Genomic DNA, 23674 nt, shown 5'->3' on the forward strand with positions numbered 1-23674 from the left:
ATACATCAAGTACTAGTGAAATTTCAAAGAGTACCGACGTCTTTCTGGATTATGATAGTCTGCCATCAGATGGCCAAACTCAACGTAGGTGTTTTAAAAAAAATAAATAAAAAAGGACAAAAATAAGTCAAAATACAGGAGTAAAATAAAAAAAAATATATATAAGAAAAATGACCCACCACAGACAGCAACTAAAACAGTTGCCGCATGCGCCCTGTAATCAAAGACTATGCATTATATATATATATTTATTTTTTTAAATTTATTTATTTAAGTATATTACGTTTTAGCATTTTACCCCCAATAAAACTAGAAAGAAAAAAAAAAACCTCAGTGAAAAAAAACGGGGAAAAAAACGCTATATGTCACAGAAAAAAAAGAAAAACACAGAAAAAATAATTTTGGTAGCTGAAGAAAAAAAAAAATAAAAAAATTAAAAAATCCCTAAGAAGTCAGAGCCTCCACGGAAGAGGAGGGCAAAATAGCTGGTGGATGGAAAAACCCTACGCTCGTCAGCTACGTTATGTCTATTGCAAGTTCCCATATGAAGACCATCATCCTCACCTCATTGTTGATGCATCAGCCATGTATAAAAAGCAACTTGGTTGCAAAACAGTTAACCACCGCCGGCGGGTGTTCTGCACTACTTGTCAGGCTCTCCATTCGCAGATGGTGCCGTTTTCACTTCTACTTTCCCTCGGGGGATTTTCCAGAAGGCTGTGATCAGACCCAGGCAGGCACATCGTATTAAAAGTTTCTGGTGGATGTGCAACAACCCAACAGGAATGGCAAAAAGGTTTGAGATAGCAGGCGTCATCTATTATAAGCCCGTAATCAACTTACAAGCGAGTTCACGTGAAAGCCTCTGAAAATCAATGCAAATCTCATGATACACCATTCTGGTATTAGTCATCTATGGATGCTGAGCAGCTACTAAAGTTCTACATAGGAAATCATGAGATCACTACACCTTGTACTACACTAAGGCTGGGTTCACACGGGGCGGATTTTCGTCAGAAATCTCGCGGTTTGGCCGCAGCAAAAACCGCGAGATTTCCGCCGGGAGAACCGCCGTGGTTTAAGCCGCGGCGGCTTTGAAGCGGCCCGGCCGCGCTTCCATAGAGGAGAGCGCGGCCGCAGCGAAGAATGGACATGCTGCTTCTTTTGAAACCGCGGCTGCGGCAGCCGCGGTTTCACCCGGATTTAACGCAGCGGATTAGCCGTCCCATGTGGACGAGATTTCTGAGAAATCTCATCCACATGGCTGGCTAATCCCGGGATTAGCGGCCGCGGGCGGTTTTGCCGTGGGCGGTTTTGCCGTGGGCGGATCTGCTGCGGCAAAACCGCGGCAAATCCGCCCTGTGTGACCCTAGCCTAAAGCCGGCTGAAACAGGAATCAGACGTGCCTCAAGTCGTCAAGTTCACCCAAACCACGGGCACCGTTAACCCAGGACACACATGCCCATTCAGCCCATGTATGCTTTAGGCCCAATGCACACGGGCGGATTTTGGTTGCGGAATCCGAGGCGGGCGTCTGGCTGCGGATTATGCAGCAATATCCGTCCACAGCATGCAATGTAAAATAATTCTTCCACGCACATGAGGGGAAAAATCACTTGCGATTTACACTAGAGGAGGAAGAATCGCAGCATGCTCTATTTTCGTGCGGGACTTGCATGGATGGTTTCTGTTGCAGTCAATGGAAGCCGTCCAACCTGTGGCGATTCCAAAATGTAAATTTCAAAATCACGGCATTCTCTGCACTGCGCACGTGTGCCAGCTGGCACACCCACAGAAGACCAATCCGGACAGGTACGTGGGGGTCACCTGCCGACACAGGGTGTGATTCCATTGTGGGATCCCACATGCGGAATCCAAACCGGGTGTGTGCATTCTGCCTTATTATGCAACACTGCTGTGTTTCAGGAGGAAATAAGAAAGAAAAAAAAAATCCTCAAAAGTTTGACTTTGAGATCAGCTAAAACGTAGCTCTGAGTCAAATAGGTGGGCTGCGACGGGTTCTCCCTGCCTATGTCACCAAGCCTGACAGCCCTATACACAAGTAGGGAGAACTGTCAGCCTTGAGGACACAGGCGGATATCCCGACACGGCCTGCCTCGGAATCGCCATTCTAGCTAAACTCAAGTCAAACTTGCAAGTACCCCCCCCCCCCTTCCATCGATCTCTGAGCTTTGTCGTTGGCTGCAGCAGCCTGTGACGTCCTGTAAACAGGCTACTGCAGCTTGTAAGGGTTTCATCAGTTAGGAGAGCCGAAGCTACCGGCAGGGGGCTTATGAAGAGAGGTATCAGCTCTTTATTAGGTTTTCACACGGAGGACCCGTTTTTACAAAGAAGTTTTATCTCAAACAACCTTTTTTTTTACAAGACATACATTGGGGGTATTTTGTACGAATCTGGTAGAAATAAGAGCTTGTGTCCATCACTTGCAATAATACAAAATTTTCCCTACAAGTATTAAATTGAGCACCCAACAGAGGTGCCAGCCTCCTGCACATAGACCTCATGTATATGGTAGATCCATGGTGAAACAAGGGGCAATGACAACACGGTCAGTACTGGTGCATTGTTACAGAGTAGCCATCCGTCCAAACTCTCCCCACACATCAACAGTACAAGTGGTGAGAAGGAACTTTGTGATGTATCTTATTACAGAAAATGCCCTTTTCTCCATTTGTCAGATTTCTCTTCTCCGCTGATCTTTCACTCTGAATACACTTGTATAATCTGTACTCCGAGAGGCAGAAATCAGGGATTTCCTACTCAGGGATCAGGTTAAAGCTGCCCATAGATGTCTATGATGAAGGCATGAGCTGCACAGAGACACCGCTGCTTCTGGTATCTCCCCTCAGTGCTGGATTCGCAGCCACGCTGTTAAAGGGGTTGTCCAAGTTATAAAAAAATATTTTTTTAACTGCATGAAATGTTATAAAGTTACAAAAGATGCTATGCTCACACGCTCAATCCCCCAACACTGCCAATGGGAGAACGACGACCTTCCAAGCCTGTAACACCCTTAGAACAGGTTTATCACATTTCCCCCACTGCATAGGGGCTCTTACTGGATTGAGTCAATGCTGTGTCGTCTTCTTCATTCTTAGTAGTTATGCAGCGGAGCACTATAAACACTACTAGGAATGAATAAGACAACACAATAAGACAATCCAGTAAGAGCCCCTATACACATTAGATTCCTGTTGACAGAAGTTATATGCTACATGAAGGTGCAATCTTTGGAGGGGACGCCCGAGACAGGCTCATACGACCTCTAGGAACTCCATTGCATAGAGTCAGATATGTGTATAAATGTGCAGATGGGATTGGAGGGGTAGAAATAGTTGGTTTAAGTTTTAGCCTAAAAAGTTACTTTAGAAAACTTTGTCCCTACCCGCAGAATAGGGAACAACTATTAGATTGATGGTGGTCCAATCGATAGGACTGATCACGAGAACGATGGTCCCCAGTGGTCACACATGTACAGCTACGGCTCCATTCATTCAGGGACCAACGGGAGAACGACGACCCTCCAAGCATGTGCCTGTTCCACCGCGGAATTGCGCACCGTGAATTCACCCGTCCTCACCCGCGGCATGCTCTATTTGCCGCGGGTGTACGCGCGGACGGCTTAGAACAGGTTTATCACGTTTCCCCACTGCATTGTGGACAAGTATCCGGCAGTTCTCAGAGCCACAATGTGAGGAAACACCGGCTGCCGGGGCTCATACATCACCAATGTGGAGTCCTAGACATGTTATCCCTGTATACTGTGCACAATGCGTACCGCAGACGAAGAAAGAACACTCAGTGGTCCATCGCCAGGGAGGTTCAGTCCCAACCAGTCAAGCAGCCATTAGACCCTGCAACTGCGACACACCGGTGGAGCGGCACAGAGCCAAGGTCTGAGATACAGAACACAGTTGTGTTACTCCCATCATCTCCCTGTCTATCAGGACTGGACACTGAGGGGAGTGATGACTGAAGGTATAACCAGGGCCGACACAATAAGCTGGGGAGGTTGTCAAGTTGAAAATGATTGGGGGTTTACATGTCAAAGTACAAGCAGGTGGAAAAACCACTCAACAGCCGCTCCTGACCCTTCAGCTCACGCGGCGGGGCGACAGCCGCTCCAGACCCTTCAGCTCACGCGGCGGGGCGACAGCCGCTCCTGACCCTTCAGCTCACGCGGCGGGGCGACAGCCGCTCCTGACCCTTCAGCTCACGCGGCGGGGCGACAGCCGCTCCTGACCCTTCAGCTCACGCGGCGGGGCGACAGCCGCTCCTGACCCTTCAGCTCACGCGGCGGCGGCGGGGCGACAGCCGCTCCTGACCCTTCAGCTCACGCGGCGGCGGCGGGGCGACAGCCGCTCCTGACCCTTCAGCTCACGCGGCGGCGGCGGGGCGACAGCCGCTCCTGACCCTTCAGCTCACGCGGCGGCGGCGGGGCGACAGCCGCTCCTGACCCTTCAGCTCACGCGGCGGCGGCGGGGCGACAGCCGCTCCTGACCCTTCAGCTCACGCGGCGGCGGCGGGGCGACAGCCGCTCCTGACCCTTCAGCTCACGCGGCGGCGGCGGGGCGACAGCCGCTCCTGACCCTTCAGCTCACGCGGCGGCGGCGGGGCGACAGCCGCTCCTGACCCTTCAGCTCACGCGGCGGCGGCGGGGCGACAGCCGCTCCTGACCCTTCAGCTCACGCGGCGGCGGCGGGGCGACAGCCGCTCCTGACCCTTCAGCTCACGCGGCGGCGGCGGGGCGACAGCCGCTCCTGACCCTTCAGCTCACGCGGCGGCGGCGGGGCGACAGCCGCTCCTGACCCTTCAGCTCACGCGGCGGCGGCGGGGCGACAGCCGCTCCTGACCCTTCAGCTCACGCGGCGGCGGCGGGGCGACAGCCGCTCCTGACCCTTCAGCTCACGCGGCGGCGGCGGGGCGACAGCCGCTCCTGACCCTTCAGCTCACGCGGCGGCGGCGGGGCGACAGCCGCTCCTGACCCTTCAGCTCACGCGGCGGCGGCGGGGCGACAGCCGCTCCTGACCCTTCAGCTCACGCGGCGGCGGCGGGGCGACAGCCGCTCCTGACCCTTCAGCTCACGCGGCGGCGGCGGGGCGACAGCCGCTCCTGACCCTTCAGCTCACGCGGCGGCGGCGGGGCGACAGCCGCTCCTGACCCTTCAGCTCACGCGGCGGCGGCGGGGCGACAGCCGCTCCTGACCCTTCAGCTCACGCGGCGGCGGCGGGGCGACAGCCGCTCCTGACCCTTCAGCTCACGCGGCGGCGGCGGGGCGACAGCCGCTCCTGACCCTTCAGCTCACGCGGCGGCGGCGGGGCGACAGCCGCTCCTGACCCTTCAGCTCACGCGGCGGCGGCGGGGCGACAGCCGCTCCTGACCCTTCAGCTCACGCGGCGGCGGCGGGGCGACAGCCGCTCCTGACCCTTCAGCTCACGCGGCGGGGCGGCGGGGCGACAGCCGCTCCTGACCCTTCAGCTCACGCGGCGGCGGCGGGGCGACAGCCGCTCCTGACCCTTCAGCTCACGCGGCGGGCGGCGGGGCGACAGCCGCTCCTGACCCTTCAGCTCACGCGGCGGCGGCGGGGCGACAGCCGCTCCTGACCCTTCAGCTCACGCGGCGGCGGCGGGGCGACAGCCGCTCCTGACCCTTCAGCTCACGCGGCGGCGGCGGGGCGACAGCCGCTCCTGACCCTTCAGCTCACGCGGCGGCGGCGGGGGCGACAGCCGCTCCTGACCCTTCAGCTCACGCGGCGGCGGCGGGGCGACAGCCGCTCCTGACCCTTCAGCTCACGCGGCGGCGGCGGGGCGACAGCCGCTCCTGACCCTTCAGCTCACGCGGCGGCGGCGGGGCGACAGCCGCTCCTGACCCTTCAGCTCACGCGGCGGCGGCGGGGGCGACAGCCGCTCCTGACCCTTCAGCTCACGCGGCGGCGGCGGGGCGACAGCCGCTCCTGACCCTTCAGCTCACGCAGGCGGCGGCGGGGGCGACAGCCGCTCCTGACCCTTCAGCTCACGCAGCGGCGGCGGGGCGACAGCCGCTCCTGACCCTTCAGCTCACGCAGCGGCGGCGGGGCGACAGCCGCTCCTGACCCTTCAGCTCACGCAGCGGCGGCGGGGCGACAGCCGCTCCTGACCCTTCAGCTCACGCAGCGGCGGCGGGGCGACAGCCGCTCCTGACCCTTCAGCTCACGCAGCGGCGGCGGGGCGACAGCCGCTCCTGACCCTTCAGCTCACGCAGCGGCGGCGGGGGCGACAGCCGCTCCTGACCCTTCAGCTCACGCAGCGGCGGCGGGGCGACAGCCGCTCCTGACCCTTCAGCTCACGCAGCGGCGGCGGGGCGACAGCCGCTCCTGACCCTTCAGCTCACGCAGCGGCGGCGGGGCGACAGCCGCTCCTGACCCTTCAGCTCACGCAGCGGCGGCGGGGCGACAGCCGCTCCTGACCCTTCAGCTCACGCAGCGGCGGCGGGGCGACAGCCGCTCCTGACCCTTCAGCTCACGCAGCGGCGGCGGGGCGACAGCCGCTCCTGACCCTTCAGCTCACGCAGCGGCGGCGGGGCGACAGCCGCTCCTGACCCTTCAGCTCACGCAGCGGCGGCGGGGCGACAGCCGCTCCTGACCCTTCAGCTCACGCAGCGGCGGCGGGGCGACAGCCGCTCCTGACCCTTCAGCTCACGCAGCGGCGGCGGGGCGACAGCCGCTCCTGACCCTTCAGCTCACGCAGCGGCGGCGGGGCGACAGCCGCTCCTGACCCTTCAGCTCACGCAGCGGCGGCGGGGCGACAGCCGCTCCTGACCCTTCAGCTCACGCAGCGGCGGCGGGGCGACAGCCGCTCCTGACCCTTCAGCTCACGCAGCGGCGGCGGGGCGACAGCCGCTCCTGACCCTTCAGCTCACGCAGCGGCGGCGGGGCGACAGCCGCTCCTGACCCTTCAGCTCACGCAGCGGCGGCGGGGCGACAGCCGCTCCTGACCCTTCAGCTCACGCAGCGGCGGCGGGGCGACAGCCGCTCCTGACCCTTCAGCTCACGCAGCGGCGGCGGGGCGACAGCCGCTCCTGACCCTTCAGCTCACGCAGCGGCGGCGGGGCGACAGCCGCTCCTGACCCTTCAGCTCACGCAGCGGCGGCGGGGCGACAGCCGCTCCTGACCCTTCAGCTCACGCAGCGGCGGCGCGGGGCGACAGCCGCTCCTGACCCTTCAGCTCACGCAGCGGCGGCGGCGGGGCGACAGCCGCTCCTGACCCTTCAGCTCACGCAGCGGCGGCGGCGGGGCGACAGCCGCTCCTGACCCTTCAGCTCACGCAGCGGCGGCGGCGGGGCGACAGCCGCTCCTGACCCTTCAGCTCACGCAGCGGCGGCGGCGGGGCGACAGCCGCTCCTGACCCTTCAGCTCACGCAGCGGCGGCGGCGGGGCGACAGCCGCTCCTGACCCTTCAGCTCACGCAGCGGCGGCGGCGGGGCGACAGCCGCTCCTGACCCTTCAGCTCACGCAGCGGCGGCGGCGGGGCGACAGCCGCTCCTGACCCTTCAGCTCACGCAGCGGCGGCGGCGGGGCGACAGCCGCTCCTGACCCTTCAGCTCACGCAGCGGCGGCGGCGGGGCGACAGCCGCTCCTGACCCTTCAGCTCACGCAGCGGCGGCGGCGGGGCGACAGCCGCTCCTGACCCTTCAGCTCACGCAGCGGCGGCGGCGGGGCGACAGCCGCTCCTGACCCTTCAGCTCACACAGCAGCGGCGGCGGGGCGACAGCCGCTCCTGACCCTTCAGCTCACACAGCAGCGGCGGCGGGGCGACAGCCGCTCCTGACCCTTCAGCTCACACAGCAGCGGCGGCGGGGCGACAGCCGCTCCTGACCCTTCAGCTCACACAGCAGCGGCGGCGGGGCGACAGCCGCTCCTGACCCTTCAGCTCACACAGCAGCGGCGGCGGGGCGACAGCCGCTCCTGACCCTTCAGCTCACACAGCAGCGGCGGCGGGGCGACAGCCGCTCCTGACCCTTCAGCTCACACAGCAGCGGCGGCGGGGCGACAGCCGCTCCTGACCCTTCAGCTCACACAGCAGCGGCGGCGGGGCGACAGCCGCTCCTGACCCTTCAGCTCACACAGCAGCGGCGGCGGGGCGACAGCCGCTCCTGACCCTTCAGCTCACACAGCAGCGGCGGCGGGGCGACAGCCGCTCCTGACCCTTCAGCTCACACAGCAGCGGCGGCGGGGCGACAGCCGCTCCTGACCCTTCAGCTCACACAGCAGCGGCGGCGGGGCGACAGCCGCTCCTGACCCTTCAGCTCACACAGCAGCGGCGGCGGGGCGACAGCCGCTCCTGACCCTTCAGCTCACACAGCAGCGGCGGCGGGGCGACAGCCGCTCCTGACCCTTCAGCTCACACAGCAGCGGCGGCGGGGCGACAGCCGCTCCTGACCCTTCAGCTCACACAGCAGCGGCGGCGGGGCGACAGCCGCTCCTGACCCTTCAGCTCACACAGCAGCGGCGGCGGGGCGACAGCCGCTCCTGACCCTTCAGCTCACACAGCAGCGGCGGCGGGGCGACAGCCGCTCCTGACCCTTCAGCTCACACAGCAGCGGCGGCGGGGCGACAGCCGCTCCTGACCCTTCAGCTCACACAGCAGCGGCGGCGGGGCGACAGCCGCTCCTGACCCTTCAGCTCACACAGCAGCGGCGGCGGGGCGACAGCCGCTCCTGACCCTTCAGCTCACACAGCAGCGGCGGCGGGGCGACAGCCGCTCCTGACCCTTCAGCTCACACAGCAGCGGCGGCGGGGCGACAGCCGCTCCTGACCCTTCAGCTCACACAGCAGCGGGCGGCGGGGCGACAGCCGCTCCTGACCCTTCAGCTCACACAGCAGCGGCGGCGGGGCGACAGCCGCTCCTGACCCTTCAGCTCACACAGCAGCGGCGGCGGGGCGACAGCCGCTCCTGACCCTTCAGCTCACACAGCAGCGGCGGCGGGGCGACAGCCGCTCCTGACCCTTCAGCTCACACAGCAGCGGCGGCGGGGCGACAGCCGCTCCTGACCCTTCAGCTCACACAGCAGCGGCGGCGGGGCGACAGCCGCTCCTGACCCTTCAGCTCACAACAGCAGCGGCGGCGGGGCGACAGCCGCTCCTGACCCTTCAGCTCACACAGCAGCGGCGGCGGGGCGACAGCCGCTCCTGACCCTTCAGCTCACACAGCAGCGGCGGCGGGGCGACAGCCGCTCCTGACCCTTCAGCTCACACAGCAGCGGCGGCGGGGCGACAGCCGCTCCTGACCCTTCAGCTCACACAGCAGCGGCGGCGGGGCGACAGCCGCTCCTGACCCTTCAGCTCACACAGCAGCGGCGGCGGGGCGACAGCCGCTCCTGACCCTTCAGCTCACACAGCAGCGGCGGCGGGGCGACAGCCGCTCCTGACCCTTCAGCTCACACAGCAGCAGCAGGGTGACAGCCGCTACTGACCCTTCAGCTCACACGGCAGCAGTGATGCCTCCTGTTGCCATGGCGACGGCTCCTCACCTGCTGAAGAAGTCTGCGATGCCGGTCCTCCAGGGTCGCTCCCCATCCTGGTCGTCCGGCAGCGGGCCGCCCCCCTCGGCGAGGCTCAGTCCGTCCGCTAGGTGGTCGGGGGCGCTCTGCCGGCGGCTCACCTCGTACGTATTCCGGGAGCTCAGAGTCACATCCAGGAAACGGAAGCGGTCGGCGGACACGAAGTAACCGGCCACGGTGTGAGCGCTGAGCGGGGACGAGTCGGAGCTAGACGGGCTGACAGGCGGCGTGCCGGGGGGAACCGGGGCAGAGCAGCACTGCCGGTGACAGGCGCAGCTCACCCCGCCGCCGTTGGGCAGCTTCCCCCCGGGCGGCGGCAGGTAGCCCAGGTCCCCGTTGGTGAGTCTCATGCTGTACGCCGCCTCCTCCTCCTCCGCTTCTTCCCCCTCCTCGGTCACGTTCTCCCCGCAGCGGCCGCCGGCATCCTCCGGCCCAACCATTTGCTGCGCTCCCCCGCCACCTTCAGCCGCGGCCTACAGGACGGCCCCCGAGAGAGAGCGCTGCAGGGGCCGCCGCCGCCGAGACCCGGGGTGCTGCTCCGTGGTGGTGGAGGAGGAGGGCGGCGACCGAGCGCTTCACTAGTCCATCCCCAGCCCGGGGGTCCGAGAGAAACGGCCCTGCTGCGCAATGGCGTCACGTGACGCGCCAACACGGAAGTGCATGGATCTCCCGGCTGCGGAGCATTCTGGGAGTTGTAGTTTGTTAGTACTGGAGGATGGCTGTCACTGTGGAGAGGTCTGGTGGCTGTCCTGCTCCTGTCAGCTGGTCACTGTGCTGGGGGTTATAAAAACATTAACAGAAAACGTCTTGTGGGACTTTTCCAACAGCATGCAGTGAGCAGAAAAATATACAATAGCTGAAAAACATATGTATGTCCATGGCTTCTGTAAGACTGGGCGTGGTTTAGTGTACTAGCCAATCATATCACAGCTTTCATGTCCAAGTCTGCTCTGAAACAACTGAAATCTGATTGGTTGCTACTAGCAAATTAAAACCCATTTACACGATTATTGTTCAAAAGAGCGAATACGAACAAATAACCGTTTAGTGTAAACGCAGCCGACCAGGAGCAATAAATCGTTCTTATTCTGCAGGCATAAAAATCATCGTTGGCTCGCTAATCGTTCGGTTTAAATACCGCTCGTTCAGTCACTAATACAGCGAAAGCGAAGAACAAAACGATTTCTTGCTTGTGCGAGACAATAATGGAGCTGCCTGTAGAAACGGGCCGCCCGAGCGAATGAGCCACCGTTTACTGATTTTAATGGGAAATCATTTGGTGTAAACGGACCCTTACGAAAAAAAATCATCATGGACCTGTCTATTTTTTTCTGTCAGAAGGACAGAACTCAACTAGCTTTTCCTTACTGCCATGACTGATCGTCTACCAAGGCGTGCCTGTAGCATGTCTTGTCAGATCGACAACTATGTCGGCAAAAAAATAAAAAAGTTATGGCTGTCAGAAAATGGCGGCAAAAAATAATTTAATTTCTTCCCAAAGATTTTTTTTTTTAAATAGTACTGCAAACCCCCCCCCCCCCCCAAAAAAAAAAAAAAAATAAATCGTACTGACTTAGGCCTTAGTCAGACGGGCGTTTTTTCGCGTGATTTGCGCATGCGCATGCGATTCGCGCATATATAGAACCAATGGTTTGCTATGGTATCGGTCGCATGTCCGCTTTTTATGCGGATATGCGATAAATTATAGGGCACGACGATTCGCAGATCGCGCCTATCTGCGTTCGGCGTTTTATGTGCGCACCAAAATCATTTACTGCAGCTAGCTGCGTTTTTTTCGCCGGCCAGTCTAAGTTTCATGCGCATTTTGATGCGCACGGCGATTTTTCTCCGGTCAGATGGGCGTTTTGCTGCGACGATTAACGCGGCTAGGTGCAGATTTTTCCCGCGATTTTTCGCCCCCGGTCACGTGATTTGCGCATCCACATGCAATGCGCAAATCGCGCGAAAAAACGCCCGTCTGACTAAGGCCTAATAGAAAAGACTTATCGGTGTGTACGGAATAAAAACAAGACCTCTTCCTCGTAGATGGCGGAATTGTTGATTTTCCATTTCATTAAACGTAGACATTTTTGAAAGTTTTTCAGTACAATTTATAATTCCACTGAAAAATACAACTCGACCCACAAAAAAAAAGAGCCCTCAGACATCTATGTCGAATCGATGGATAAATAATGATTTTTTGAAAGTTGGGGGAAAAAAATGAATGAAAAATAAAGAAAAAAAGGGCCACATCCTTAAAGGGGTTATAAAACCTTTCCAACAGTGTACAGAGGCTTCCTTCAGGCACTCAATGGACCATGTGCTGCAATTTGAGGTTTTGGTACAACTCACCACATGGATGCCGGTCCGTGTGCTGTCCGATACACTGGTGGCCCTCACATTCACACGCACTCGCATGTTCTCATAATCATCCATGATACGGACAAGAATAGGACATGCGCGGGTCCGTGTGAAAAAAAGGCAGTGTGCATAGCCCTACAGGTCCCGTGAAGGGTCCTTGTACGCGGGACGACTAGCGAGCACAGAAACGGCCAATGGGAGTCTCAACGACAACCGATCCTCTGCCTTTGAACGATGATCGCTCAAGGATTGTAGGCGGAGCAGACCGGGTAACACTATGGCCGCCCGCCTCCATTCACAGTAAACAGGCCGTCGTTCCTACATGAATGGACTGCCTGTTTACACAGGACAATCTTCGTTTGATTTTTATGTCTGAACGCCGAACAAATCATCCTTCATCCTTCAGATCGTACACACAAAATCACACAGGCACGCTCTTATTTATTGAAATGGGCAATTAAGGTAATCACTAATCAGTTCAATATGTGCTATTTTCGGGCGCAAATACACTGGAAAATAGAGCATGCTGCGTATTTTTTTGCACAAGTCAAATGCCCATGGAACACGCTCATGTGAACGGAGCCACTGAAATCAATGTGTTCACTGCTTATTGCGCACACAAAACGCTGTTCGTGTGACACAGGCCTTAGGGAATTCGTTTTTTTGTTCGGGGAGCTAGAAAACGGCACCACCTGGCTGAATGGGTCCATCCTATGATGGAACCGAACGAACTACCTATGACTATAATGGCGTCCATTCAACTGCTGGCTAGCAGAACAGTATTTTGCTGGAATTTACAGGATGAAATAGCGCCGCTCGTCCTGTTTCTTAGAGGAAATCAGCGAATGGAACCTCCGACGCTGATGTGAACGAACCTTTACTGATAGATACCGGGCCTTCCAAATCTGTCCACTTGACGTCCACCCTACTGCTGGAATACACACGGGTCTATCGCATAGGCGATCATGCCGCAGCGTTTGCTCAACACTCCATCAAATGACTTTAGGAACTTCCCTTGCTGCGGGCCGCGGTCACAGCCTAACGTGGTGCGATTTACTATGTTGCTCTGTGATTATCTTCCACCACTGATTGCAGGATGCTTTGTATCCAGTCGCATCCCATGAATCACACTCCTGACCTGTTAGGCTTCTACATGTATGATTATAGTGACCGCGGGATCTATCATCTTTCTGGGAACCCTGAGTCACCCGTTAACCACGACCGCACCTGCTAACAGCAGTGGGACTGCGGGTGAGTCATAAGCTGGTGATGCCCAGTCACTATATGGTTAGATGCACATAGACTGGCAACTTAGAATGTCTATGCTTCCTGAAAAGTTGGAAATACATGTAATTGTCTTAATGCCATTTGTATTCTAGTTTATAAGGCATCGCGTACAATGAAAAGGCTCATGCACACAAACATACAGGGGTGGACAAAAATATGGAAACACCGTACAAAATGCATGCCTTAAGTTACATGGGATTATAAAGCATACTTCAATAAAACATGTAGAGACTGATTTTAAGTGGAGCTGATATGACACAGATGCTGGTGGGTAGAAGTGAACATCTGCCCGGGCTACAAGGTTTTCATTGGTCCCGGGTTTGAGCCACTTAGTTGCTGTTACCAGCTGCTCTCAAAACCACCCAGAGCAAGGCAAGAGGTGAAGTAAACACTAATTTGGTGGGAAAGCTCTCAGCCAAGCAGGAGTCAAAAGGGAAGCTCAGTGCTAAGGATTAAAATTTCATGCATTTCTTATGGTGTTTCCATATTTTTGTCCACCCCCTGTATTATGTCTATAGGGCCTTTGTGTCGCAGCAAAAGGCTACACATATAGTGTGTCTTCCCTTGCTACACACTGTCTTCATTTATTCATATCCTGTGGTTATGTCATAAATGTCTGATATAAGAATACCGCTTTAAAGTTCATGAGTTCGTTATCAGATTCGTTAGCCAGGATAGTTTAGGATTAATACATTAGGTTGCCAAAATGCCCAAATGTTCAGTCACACTGGCTCTTGTAATGCAAATTTTCAGTGTAAGTTTAAGACCCCATTTACACTGACAGATGATCTCTCAAAAGTCGCTCAAACAACAGTTTGGCCCAATGTCAACAGGCAAAATAGAATTAATAAATCCGCGCGGGTCTCCTGCACGAATGATCCGCTCCCATAGGGAATCATTAGACACCCGCTGGTAATTAAATACCTGTGGATGTCATTCTTCCCTTCACGCAAAATCGTACGTGCGGGAAACCACCCGCAGCAAGCTCCATTTCGTGCGGTTTTCTGTTGAAGCTTATGGAAGCCGCTTGGTCCCACGGCACACCCGCAGCTGTTATTGTGCAGTACCGCGGGAAGGCAAGAGTTTAAAATCCGCTCGGCCAAAGAAAGAAGATCCGTCCGTGTTGGAGGGGAGACCCGCAGCGTCTGGACAGGAAAATATTATGTATTTTCTTGGTCCCATGGCTGCCGGGCAGGAGGAACCTGCATTGGGTTTCTGCACAGGGAATCCGTGCGGCCCAAATTTTCCCATGGAAATGAGGCCTTTTAGCGACAGTTTTGAGCGATCATCTGTGCATAGTCTATAGTAGCTACTTAAGCATTATGTAGGCGGAGCGGGACACTGCCGCTATCGCTCGGCGAACAATACAGTTGTTTTGCATAAGCAAACAGTTGTATTGTTCTCCAGGATTACAGCTCGCGTCCCGACTGTGAACTACTAGCAGGACACGGGCTATAAGAATCTTATCAGCGCTGCGGACTGTGATAACAGCTTACACCGTTAATAAGAGTTCATCACTCAATTCAAGAAAACTAGAGCCAGGAACAACTTGTGCACGAAAACTGCACGATGGCTGTGCATTTAGACACAACGGTTATCTCTCAAAAGATGGCTTTGACCAAATTTTGAGCGAGAATCGTTGGGTCTAAATGGGCGTTCAGAGTGCTTCAATGTGAAGCATCATTTACTGTATGTGTCACAGTCATTTTGGTGGTGCTAGAAGCTACATGTGGACTCCAAAAATCTTCTACATTGAATTCAGTGTTTTAGTCACAATGTTATATCTATCCTTCCACCGCAATAATAACATCACCCATACGGAATACAGAATTTTCCACTTCATTATGGTGCAGATATTTTTTTTACAAAAGTACATGAGCGCCACCTACTGTACAAGTGGAATTCAACAAGTTAATAAATGTCAGAGAAATGTACAAATATATACCTACAAGTTTTGAGAACTCCTGAAAGCAGAGCTAGAAATATTTCTCATGTTTTTTTATATGTTCGGATGGCCTCTAAGGGCTCCTATACATCAGTGTCGGAGGTTTTGTTTGGAGCCGATTTCCACTAAAAGGCAGGAAAAAAAAATCGCTCAAAAAACTTGCCCCTTTAATTCCGGCAAAACGCTGAACTTCTGTCTATTCTGTGCATTTCGGTTTCATCATAAGACGGATCCGTTTGGCCAGGGGGTGCCAGAAACTCCAAATGCTGATGTTAACAAGCCCTTTTCTAATAAAACACTATTAGGCCTCCTACCCACTTGCGTTTTTGTAACGCTGCAATATCACTGCGTTAGTTTAACATGATTGTCAAGGGAATTTTCTAATATTAAAAACGCATTGCACAAAAATTGCAAAGCACAAACTTGTGATGCGTTTTTAACATTAGAAAGTCCCATTGACAATTGTGTTTAAAAAAAAGACAGCAATATCGCAGCGTTAAAAAAACGTAAGTGGGTAAGAGCCCCTAGGCTGCCTTCACATGGGAGAGAACATTGCTTGAGATTTTTGTGTGATATGAAACCCATTATTTTGAATGGGGTAATACACATGAGCGATGAATCAAGTTGCGGCATGTTCTATGTTTCTGCGTGTTCTCGCATAGCAGCGCCCATTGCTTTCAATGGGGTCGGCGGCTGCATCACACAATGTGCTAGGTGCACAAGATACAAGGTCTCCCATTGAAAACAATAGTTGAAACTCTGTGATCCTCCCCCAAAGTGATACGAGGCTGTTTTGACATCAAAATGCCTTGCATCTGTGGGGAATTCACATGGTGGGGAGCGCGGTAAGGGACTGACTCACGGCCCCATATCACACTCACCGTGTGAAGTTAGCCTTAGGCTTCATTTACACACATTTTTTTATGTCCTTTCATTGGCACTTGTAAAAAAATGCCATGAATTTCGTTATTTGCAAGCATTTTTTGTATGTTTTTTTTTCAGTTGCACATCTTTGACGTGCATTTATTTTTTCAGGTGTTTTTCCCCCCTATAGTGTGGCCCATGAGAAAATACCTGGAAAGGCCACACATAGAGCATGTTGCATTTTCAAAAAATTGCCACTGATCTAAAGAAAAATGCCCTACAAAAAAAAAGCACTCTGCTTGTAGTGCATATTCTAATGAGCTACAGCTAACATCTGTCTGCAGCGGGGCTCTTGCCACAAAAATGAAAATAATAAAATGTATGAAACCGCTCTCAGGAATAGGAGATTTCAGCATGAATGTTCTGCTATGATCCTATAATACCAAATTTTCTGAAATCTCTTAGGCCTTAGTCACACGGGCGTTTTTTCCCGCGATTGCGGATCGCATGACGGATGCGCATCCGCAAATTGCGTGACCAGGGCCGAAAAATCGCCCAAAAAAACTGCTCCTAGCCGCGTTTCATTAGAAACGGGCCGGAGCTGTCCAGTCCATTGAAAGCAATGGGCTGCGGGCGATCTCACGATGAATTTTCGGGAAGGGCTTAAAAATATAAGCCCTTCCCGGAAATTCATCGAGAAATGTGTAAAAAAAAAATATACTCACCTGGTCCTGGCAGACGAAGTGCAGCCGCGGCCGCCGGCAGTTCTCCTGAACTGCTCTGAGTAGTATTCAGCAGCCGGGGCTTTAAAATCCCCGCCTGATGAATGAGTTGCCTCTGATTGGTCACAGCCTCACCAATCAGAGGCAGCTCTCACTCACACCCATTCATGAATGGGTAAGGGAGTGCTGCCTCTGATTGGCTCAGCGCAGGGACCAATCCGGGGCAGCTCTCAGCTGTCATTCATGAATACATGAATGGGTGTGAGTGAGAGTTGCCTCTGATTGGTGAGGCTGTGACCAGTCAGAGGCAGCTCATTCAGGAGGTGGGGATTTTAAAGCCCCGGCTGCTGAATACTACTCAGAGCAGTTCAGGAGAACTGCCGGCTGCCGCGGCTGAACTCCGTCTGCCGGGACCAGGTGAGTATATATATATTTTTTATTTTTACACATTTCTGGATGAATTTCCGGGAAGGCCTTATATTTTTAAGCCCTTCCCGAAAATTCATCGTGCGATCGCCGGCAACCCATTGCTTTCAATGGAGCTGGCTGTATTGCCGGCTCCATTGAATTCAATGGGCAAACATCATTCTTCTCTGCCACAGCTGTTACAGCTGTGGCAGAGGAGAATGATTTGTCTTCTATATGTTCTCAATGGGGTCGGCGCTGCTGCCCCATTGAGCGCATATAGAGAAGAGAACAGGAATCACAGATCGCAGATAGGTGCAATCTGCGATTTCTGTTCTATAATTTATCGGACGAGCGCATTAAAAGCGCTCATGTGTCCGATACCATTGCAAAGCAATGGTTTTATAAAATCGCCGGACCATGCGCATGTGCAAATCGCGCGAAAAAACGCCCGTCTGACTGAGGCCTTAGGAGGGTTTCCTTTACTTTGGGTAAACCATACCATAAAAATGTCAGATTGATGGTAAAGAGAGAAGAGTCGTAGTCCCCTGTTAGTTGGCGTGAGACTCGTGTATAAGAGTTTGCTCACATCAGCGCTTTGAGTTCTGCTTTTAACAGTTTAATTTGTTTTTAAATAGAAGAAGTAACAAAACAGTATTTAAATGGAAGTTGCAGTTTGCATTTTTTAATGGATCTGGTAGATGGAAAAAAAGGTAGTTTGCTTCCTTTTACATCATTTTAATGGATCTGTTTTCTGTTTTTCTTTGTGCTTCTGCTCATTTAAAAACAGATCCGTTAAACAGACATAAAAAACGGAACGAAATGAAATCCTTTCTATTCTGTTCAGTCACCCATTGACTATAATTTAAAAAAAAAAAAAAAACGGATTGGTTTTGATTTGCGTTTTTTAAATGGAAATAATAGCACAGAGTGCTGCACTATTCTTTCTGTGGAGAAAAAATGGAAATCCAATGGCACAGAATTGAACGGAGCATAACTGAAGCTCAGAAAATCCTACTGAAACAAATGGAATTTAAAGTGCTCCTTATGCTAAAGCACTGCCTCGAGTCAAATAGGCGGCACCATCATTGCGCCAAATCAGGACGTCACACTCCAAAGCTTTTTGGCCAGGTGCCCTAAAAACCCTGGTTGAGCACTTACCTAAGGCCTCATGTCCACGGAGAAAATCAGGCCCGCTACGGATTCATCATGGAGAATCCGTAGCGGGTCCCTCCTGCCCCGCGGACATGAGCGCTGAAAAGAAGAATAAATAAGAATTAACTTACCCGCAGCGGACCGGAAAGGTCTTCTCTTCTTCAAGTCCGGATCTTCTTTCTTCAGCCGGCGGATGTACTCGGCACGCCGGCGGCATGCCGCATGCATGTGCCGGGCACAACCGCCGGGCCGAAGCAAGAAGATCCGGCCGTGAAGAAGAGAAGACCTGCCCGGTCCGCTGCGGGTAAGTTATTCTTATTTTAGGTCTAGCCTGCAGGAGCCGTCCCCGCGGGAGACCCGCACGAAAATGGAGCATGTCACGTTTTTTTTCATGCTCCATTTTTTTTAAATTCACTTTTATTGACCATCCGCGGGTATTTATCTACCCGCGGGTGGTCAATGCATTCCTATGGGGTGCGGATCCGCATGCGGGTGATCCCGCCCGTGGACATGAGGCCGTAGGTGCAAGCTGGGTCTAATACACTGGAACGTTCTGACAGCCCTATACCAACTAGACAACCCTTTCATTCTGGTGTACAGGGTTGGAAATCTCTGAATTCTGGAGGTATGAAGGTTCAATATTCAGTTTTACTTCTTTACTTCAAATTAGCCACTGTACAGCTGATTGGAAAATTCCTTAAAATTCCCACTTATACCCCTTAAAAAACAACTGCAAAACTAAAAGTCAAGAAACTACTGAACACCTGGCAGGTAATAGCTAGCATATTGCTATGACGTTATTATTGTCATTAAGGAAATGTGATTGCTTTGCTTGGAGCAGTGATGGGCAAGCATGGCTGTAATCTGAAGGGTGCTGTTCACTCTATAATCGGCTTCCATATAACTGTATATTATGAATGCGTCGTAGGGAAATTAGATTACAAAGTCTAAAGAAACAGATGTGCATTGATACTTTTGCTGTACAGCGAAAGCTCCATAGGAACCATTGAGGTCACACAACATTACCACAATGTGTGACCAAAAGTCACAGAGGGGCAATAGCTTACAGACCTGCAAAATATACTGGGATATGCTTGTACTATCCAAATAACAGATAAAAACAATAGAATAGGAAACTAGTGCAAAGCTGTTTAGCACATTATATATACCGTTATGTACTATAAAGACATTCAGTTAATTTGTATATTGCTATATTCACAATGAAAAAAAGCACGTACTGAATGGGCGGAATTGGGCTAAGCAGCACATGTGAAAAAGACTTGGGTATACTAATAGATCACAGGCTGAACATGAGTCAACAGTGTGATGCAGCAGCAAAAAAGGCAAACACAATTCTGGTATGTATTAAGAGAAGCATAGAGTCTAGATTATGTGAGGTAATTATCCCCCTCTACTCTTCTTTAGTCACCAAGTAAATAGCAGAACGGATCAGCACACAGGAACTCTTTCTAAAAATAAAAAAAAATCTTTATTTCTTTAGCAATAAAAGCTGTGACGTTTCGACCTATTGAGAGGTCTTTGCCAAGCATGCAGCTATATGGCATAAGCACACACACACACACACACACACACACACACACACACACACACACACACACACATATATATATATATATATAACATACGAAAGGGAAGGGAGAAGTGTTTTTCAACTACTTCTGCCTTCTTCTTTACAGGCTACATAGTGTTTAATGAGTGATATCTAAGTGGCTGAGAGTTAGAATCTCACTTTGATATTTTGTTTCCTGTGGTTGTGTCTTTATAAGTGTATTTGTGTTCGTCTGAACGTTGTGTCGATTCAATCTATGTTGATTGTGTGTTCTGTGTCCCTATCCTGCTGTGTGTGTGACATGCAGGAAGTGAGTCAGTAACTGGAGGGAGGAGCTAAAGAAGGAGAGAGTAGTCCGGAAGTGAAGAGAGCGGAGTTGTGTTGCGGTGGAGCATCAGTTAAGGTTGCTCAAGAAGTGATTGGAGATGTGATCAGAGAAGGTGACCATGTGAGGAGGAGGCAGGAGATATGAAGCTTACCCATGCCAAGTCCCGGGCTTACTCCGGCGGCAATGGGATGTCTTTCCTTTTGGGGAGTGTGAGGAGCAGACCCTGTTCTCTTGGAGTCGACGGTGGTGAGTGCATGGTTTCTCCGTTCATCTTCCACAGTAGTAAGCGCAACTTAGGAAACTGAGTAACTAGAGTGAGGAGTGTGACTGTAATGAAGAAGAGTAAAGTGTTATGCATTATGTGCCAAGCAAGTAACAAGAGCACCCCAGTACTTGTCCGACAGACAACTAAGACTGCGGATATTCTGAGAGACGAGTGACTTCTGGATACAAACTTGTTGAGGGAAGAATAAGGAACACGAGTGTTTGCATTGTAATGCCTAAGACTGTTTACTGCCATTCACTGGAAGAAGCTGCACTGACTGTACAAGTAAAAGGAAACTGTGTGCCTCTGGTTTAAAAACCATTTCCTTGACTGTGGACTCTGTTATTTGTAACGACCATCGAAAAGGGGCACTGGCGTCACGATATCAAACAGGTAATAAAGTTACCTAACACTGTTAATTATACCGGGTCCTGTGTGTGACTGGACCTACTTCACTGTGGGCTTTTTTTAGGGAGGATGGTAGACCCACCCGTGACACGATATTTGATTTTACCCCACCATCTTTTCTGGCCAAAGGACTGAACCTGTCTGCTACACTATGTACTAAAGAGTGAAAGGGAAAGTGTTAGTTACGCTATGCAACCCAGGGATCACATGACTGCCGGTTGCCCCCTGTTATAACAGAGCTGCAGGGTTCTAGCAGACCCATATCAGCTCTTTCAATGACTACTGTCTCACTAGGGGGATGTTTTCCCCTGTAACTGGGGCTCCTATGGACGCCCCAGCTACAGTGGAAACATGTGAAATAAAAACAAAAAGGACAATATGAATGATCCCAGAAGTCTTATATGACGTCATGGGGGACATAGATTGTAAAAAAAATAGTTACAAAAATAAGTAAAGAAAAATTACAGAATAAGGGTGGATTCAGATGAGCGTGTTTTTGTGTGTACAAAAGTAGTAGAAAATGTTTATTCGTTTTTTGCAACTGTTTCTTTAAAATTTTGTATAGGTAAGTAGCGCAGTGGTGCAGAGAGTGTGATGGAGGTGATACCTTCTATTACTGAGCAACCCCTGAGCAGATAAAATTCTGCAGGGAACAGAAGTGGCTCTAGTGATGCAGCATTGAATGGTCCAGGCAGATGGGAATAGTTTTTCGAGCACTGCTGTTGGCATGTTGCTGTATTAAGCATTCAGGACGGAGCGTTACCGTACCTGCAGTTCCAAGTGCTGTTCAACTGAATGTGACACAGACAGAAGCTGATTGTAACTGAAAATGCTCTGCACCGTCTGACCATGAAGTTTGGCCCTGGTTAAATCTACTTCACGACACATGAACCAGTGTTTGTTCTGTGAAAGTATGGAATTATATTGTGAAAGTATTGAATTATATTTTATGCAGTGGTGTCATGTGCATAATATTTGTGGTGTGCGCATAGCAAGGCGTACGTGTACAAAACACACACACACACATATATATATATATATATATATATATATATAGTGGTTTTATTAACAGGCCCTTAGATAGAGAGCATGCAGCTTTGACATAATTAACCTTTGTAATGTATTACTAAGGGTGCATTCCCACGAACGTATATCGGCTCGGTTTTCACGCCGAGCCGATATACGTCATCCTCATCTGCAGGGGGGAGGATGGAAGAGCCAGGAGCAGGAACTGAACTCCCGCCCCCTCTCTGCCTCCTCACCGCCCCTCTGCACTATTTGCAATGAAAGGAGGTGGGACGGGGTGGGGCTAATTTCTGAGAATTAGCCCCACCCCCATCCCGCCTCTCCCCATTGCAAATAGTGCAGAGGGCCGGAGAGGAGGCAGAGAGGGGGCGGGAGCTCAGTTCCTGCTCCTGGCTCTTCCATCCTTTCCCCCCTGCACATGAGGATGACGTATATCGGCTCGGCGTGAAAACCGAACCGATATACGTTCGTGGGAAGGCAGCCTAAGACTGTGGACTTTGAATTGTTGACTGTGGGAGATGCCACACTATATAACCTCTTGCATTACAACAATAAAACAGAAGAGCTTGGAAACATCACTTGAGTGTTTCTCATTGTGTTCTTCTCTGATGCATCGAAAAATTATTAGGCATACCTGATTGATAAGACTACGATACCCCTAGAGTATCACCTAAATTAAGTAATTACCTTAGCAGTTCCTGACAATAAAAATTCAGTTTTGAGCAAGAGATGATGTGGTGTCTCAGAGGTGATGTGCCAAGCTGTTGTAGAGTGCCAGGAAAGAGCTATGACTAAGTTTTCTCAATGTGCTTCTCAGTGGTAGTCAATTCCCAATCATTGCTCTACAGACCTGTATAAAGGGTCAAGCATTGATTTGAAGGAATGCTGCCATCCAATAGGTGGCGCTGCAGAGGTATTGTTCCATCTCCCTTAGGCCCAATGTCCACAGGCGCCTTGATTTTCGGCACCCGCGTGGACTATCCGCAAATCAAGCCGCCCATAGAGAAACATGGACGTCCAGAAATGAAATAAAGCATGTGGATTTGATTTGTGGACCTTTTGGTCGGGCCGCGGATTCTGTGGGAAAGCAGGAGTTTAAAGAAAAAACTCCAGTGCGCATGTGCAGTGGCGCACCGGCTGGTGCTTCTGCACACATCCACAGTGAAGAAAATGAGGACCCGGACGGGTAAGTCGAAGACCCGCAGTGCCCTCGGCCACGGGCAGGGTCAGATTCCGCTGTGGGCTTCCGCATACGGAATCTGATCCGCTCGTGGACATGAGGCCTTATTAGCTCCATGCCCAGACATGCAGCGGAATACACCACTATGTAACTCCCATCACAAACCATAATGTTTGTTTACAGATTTACTATGGTTTAATATTTTTGAAAATCACTAAATAGATTAGGCATAATGTGGTGCAGTTGCTAGTGCACTTTTTTAAAATTCAAAACAAGGACTGTGTCCAGATGAGAGACAACGTTTTCCTTTATACTTCTCACTATTTCCTTTACCTAATTTCTATTTTTAAAAAATGTACATAGAACCAATGTTAAAATTGCATCGTTGTAAGACAATTGCTTTTACCAGTAGAGGGCACTAGAGTTTTATTTGTTAAAATATCTAAAAGTTAAAGCAAACTGAATACTTATTGGATGTATTTCTTCTTCAATAGTATCAAGTGGATAATAACAAAAATACAGATAATTGTAGCACCCCAGATGTCTGCGCGTCAGAATCAGATTTTCTGTTTTGATTGCTGTACGAAGGATATGCTGCTC

General features: G+C 52.3%; 1 protein-coding gene across 2 annotated transcripts in view; it reads right to left on the minus strand.

Annotated features, from left to right (window-relative positions):
- The window catches only part of TBC1D12 (TBC1 domain family member 12), an 85717-nt gene extending 75510 nt beyond the window's left edge, over positions 1–10207 (minus strand). For both annotated transcript variants that reach the window (XM_066600706.1, XM_066600705.1), the window contains exon 1: positions 9529–10207. In XM_066600706.1, the coding sequence (XP_066456803.1) occupies positions 9529–9998 (470 nt within the window). In that variant the 5' untranslated portion in view covers positions 9999–10207. The remainder of the gene's footprint in view (positions 1–9528) is intronic.
- Positions 10208–23674: the final 13467 nt, after the last annotated feature.

This window comes from Eleutherodactylus coqui, chromosome 4 (assembly GCF_035609145.1).
Source record: "Eleutherodactylus coqui strain aEleCoq1 chromosome 4, aEleCoq1.hap1, whole genome shotgun sequence".
Taxonomy (NCBI): Eukaryota; Metazoa; Chordata; class Amphibia; order Anura; family Eleutherodactylidae; genus Eleutherodactylus; species Eleutherodactylus coqui.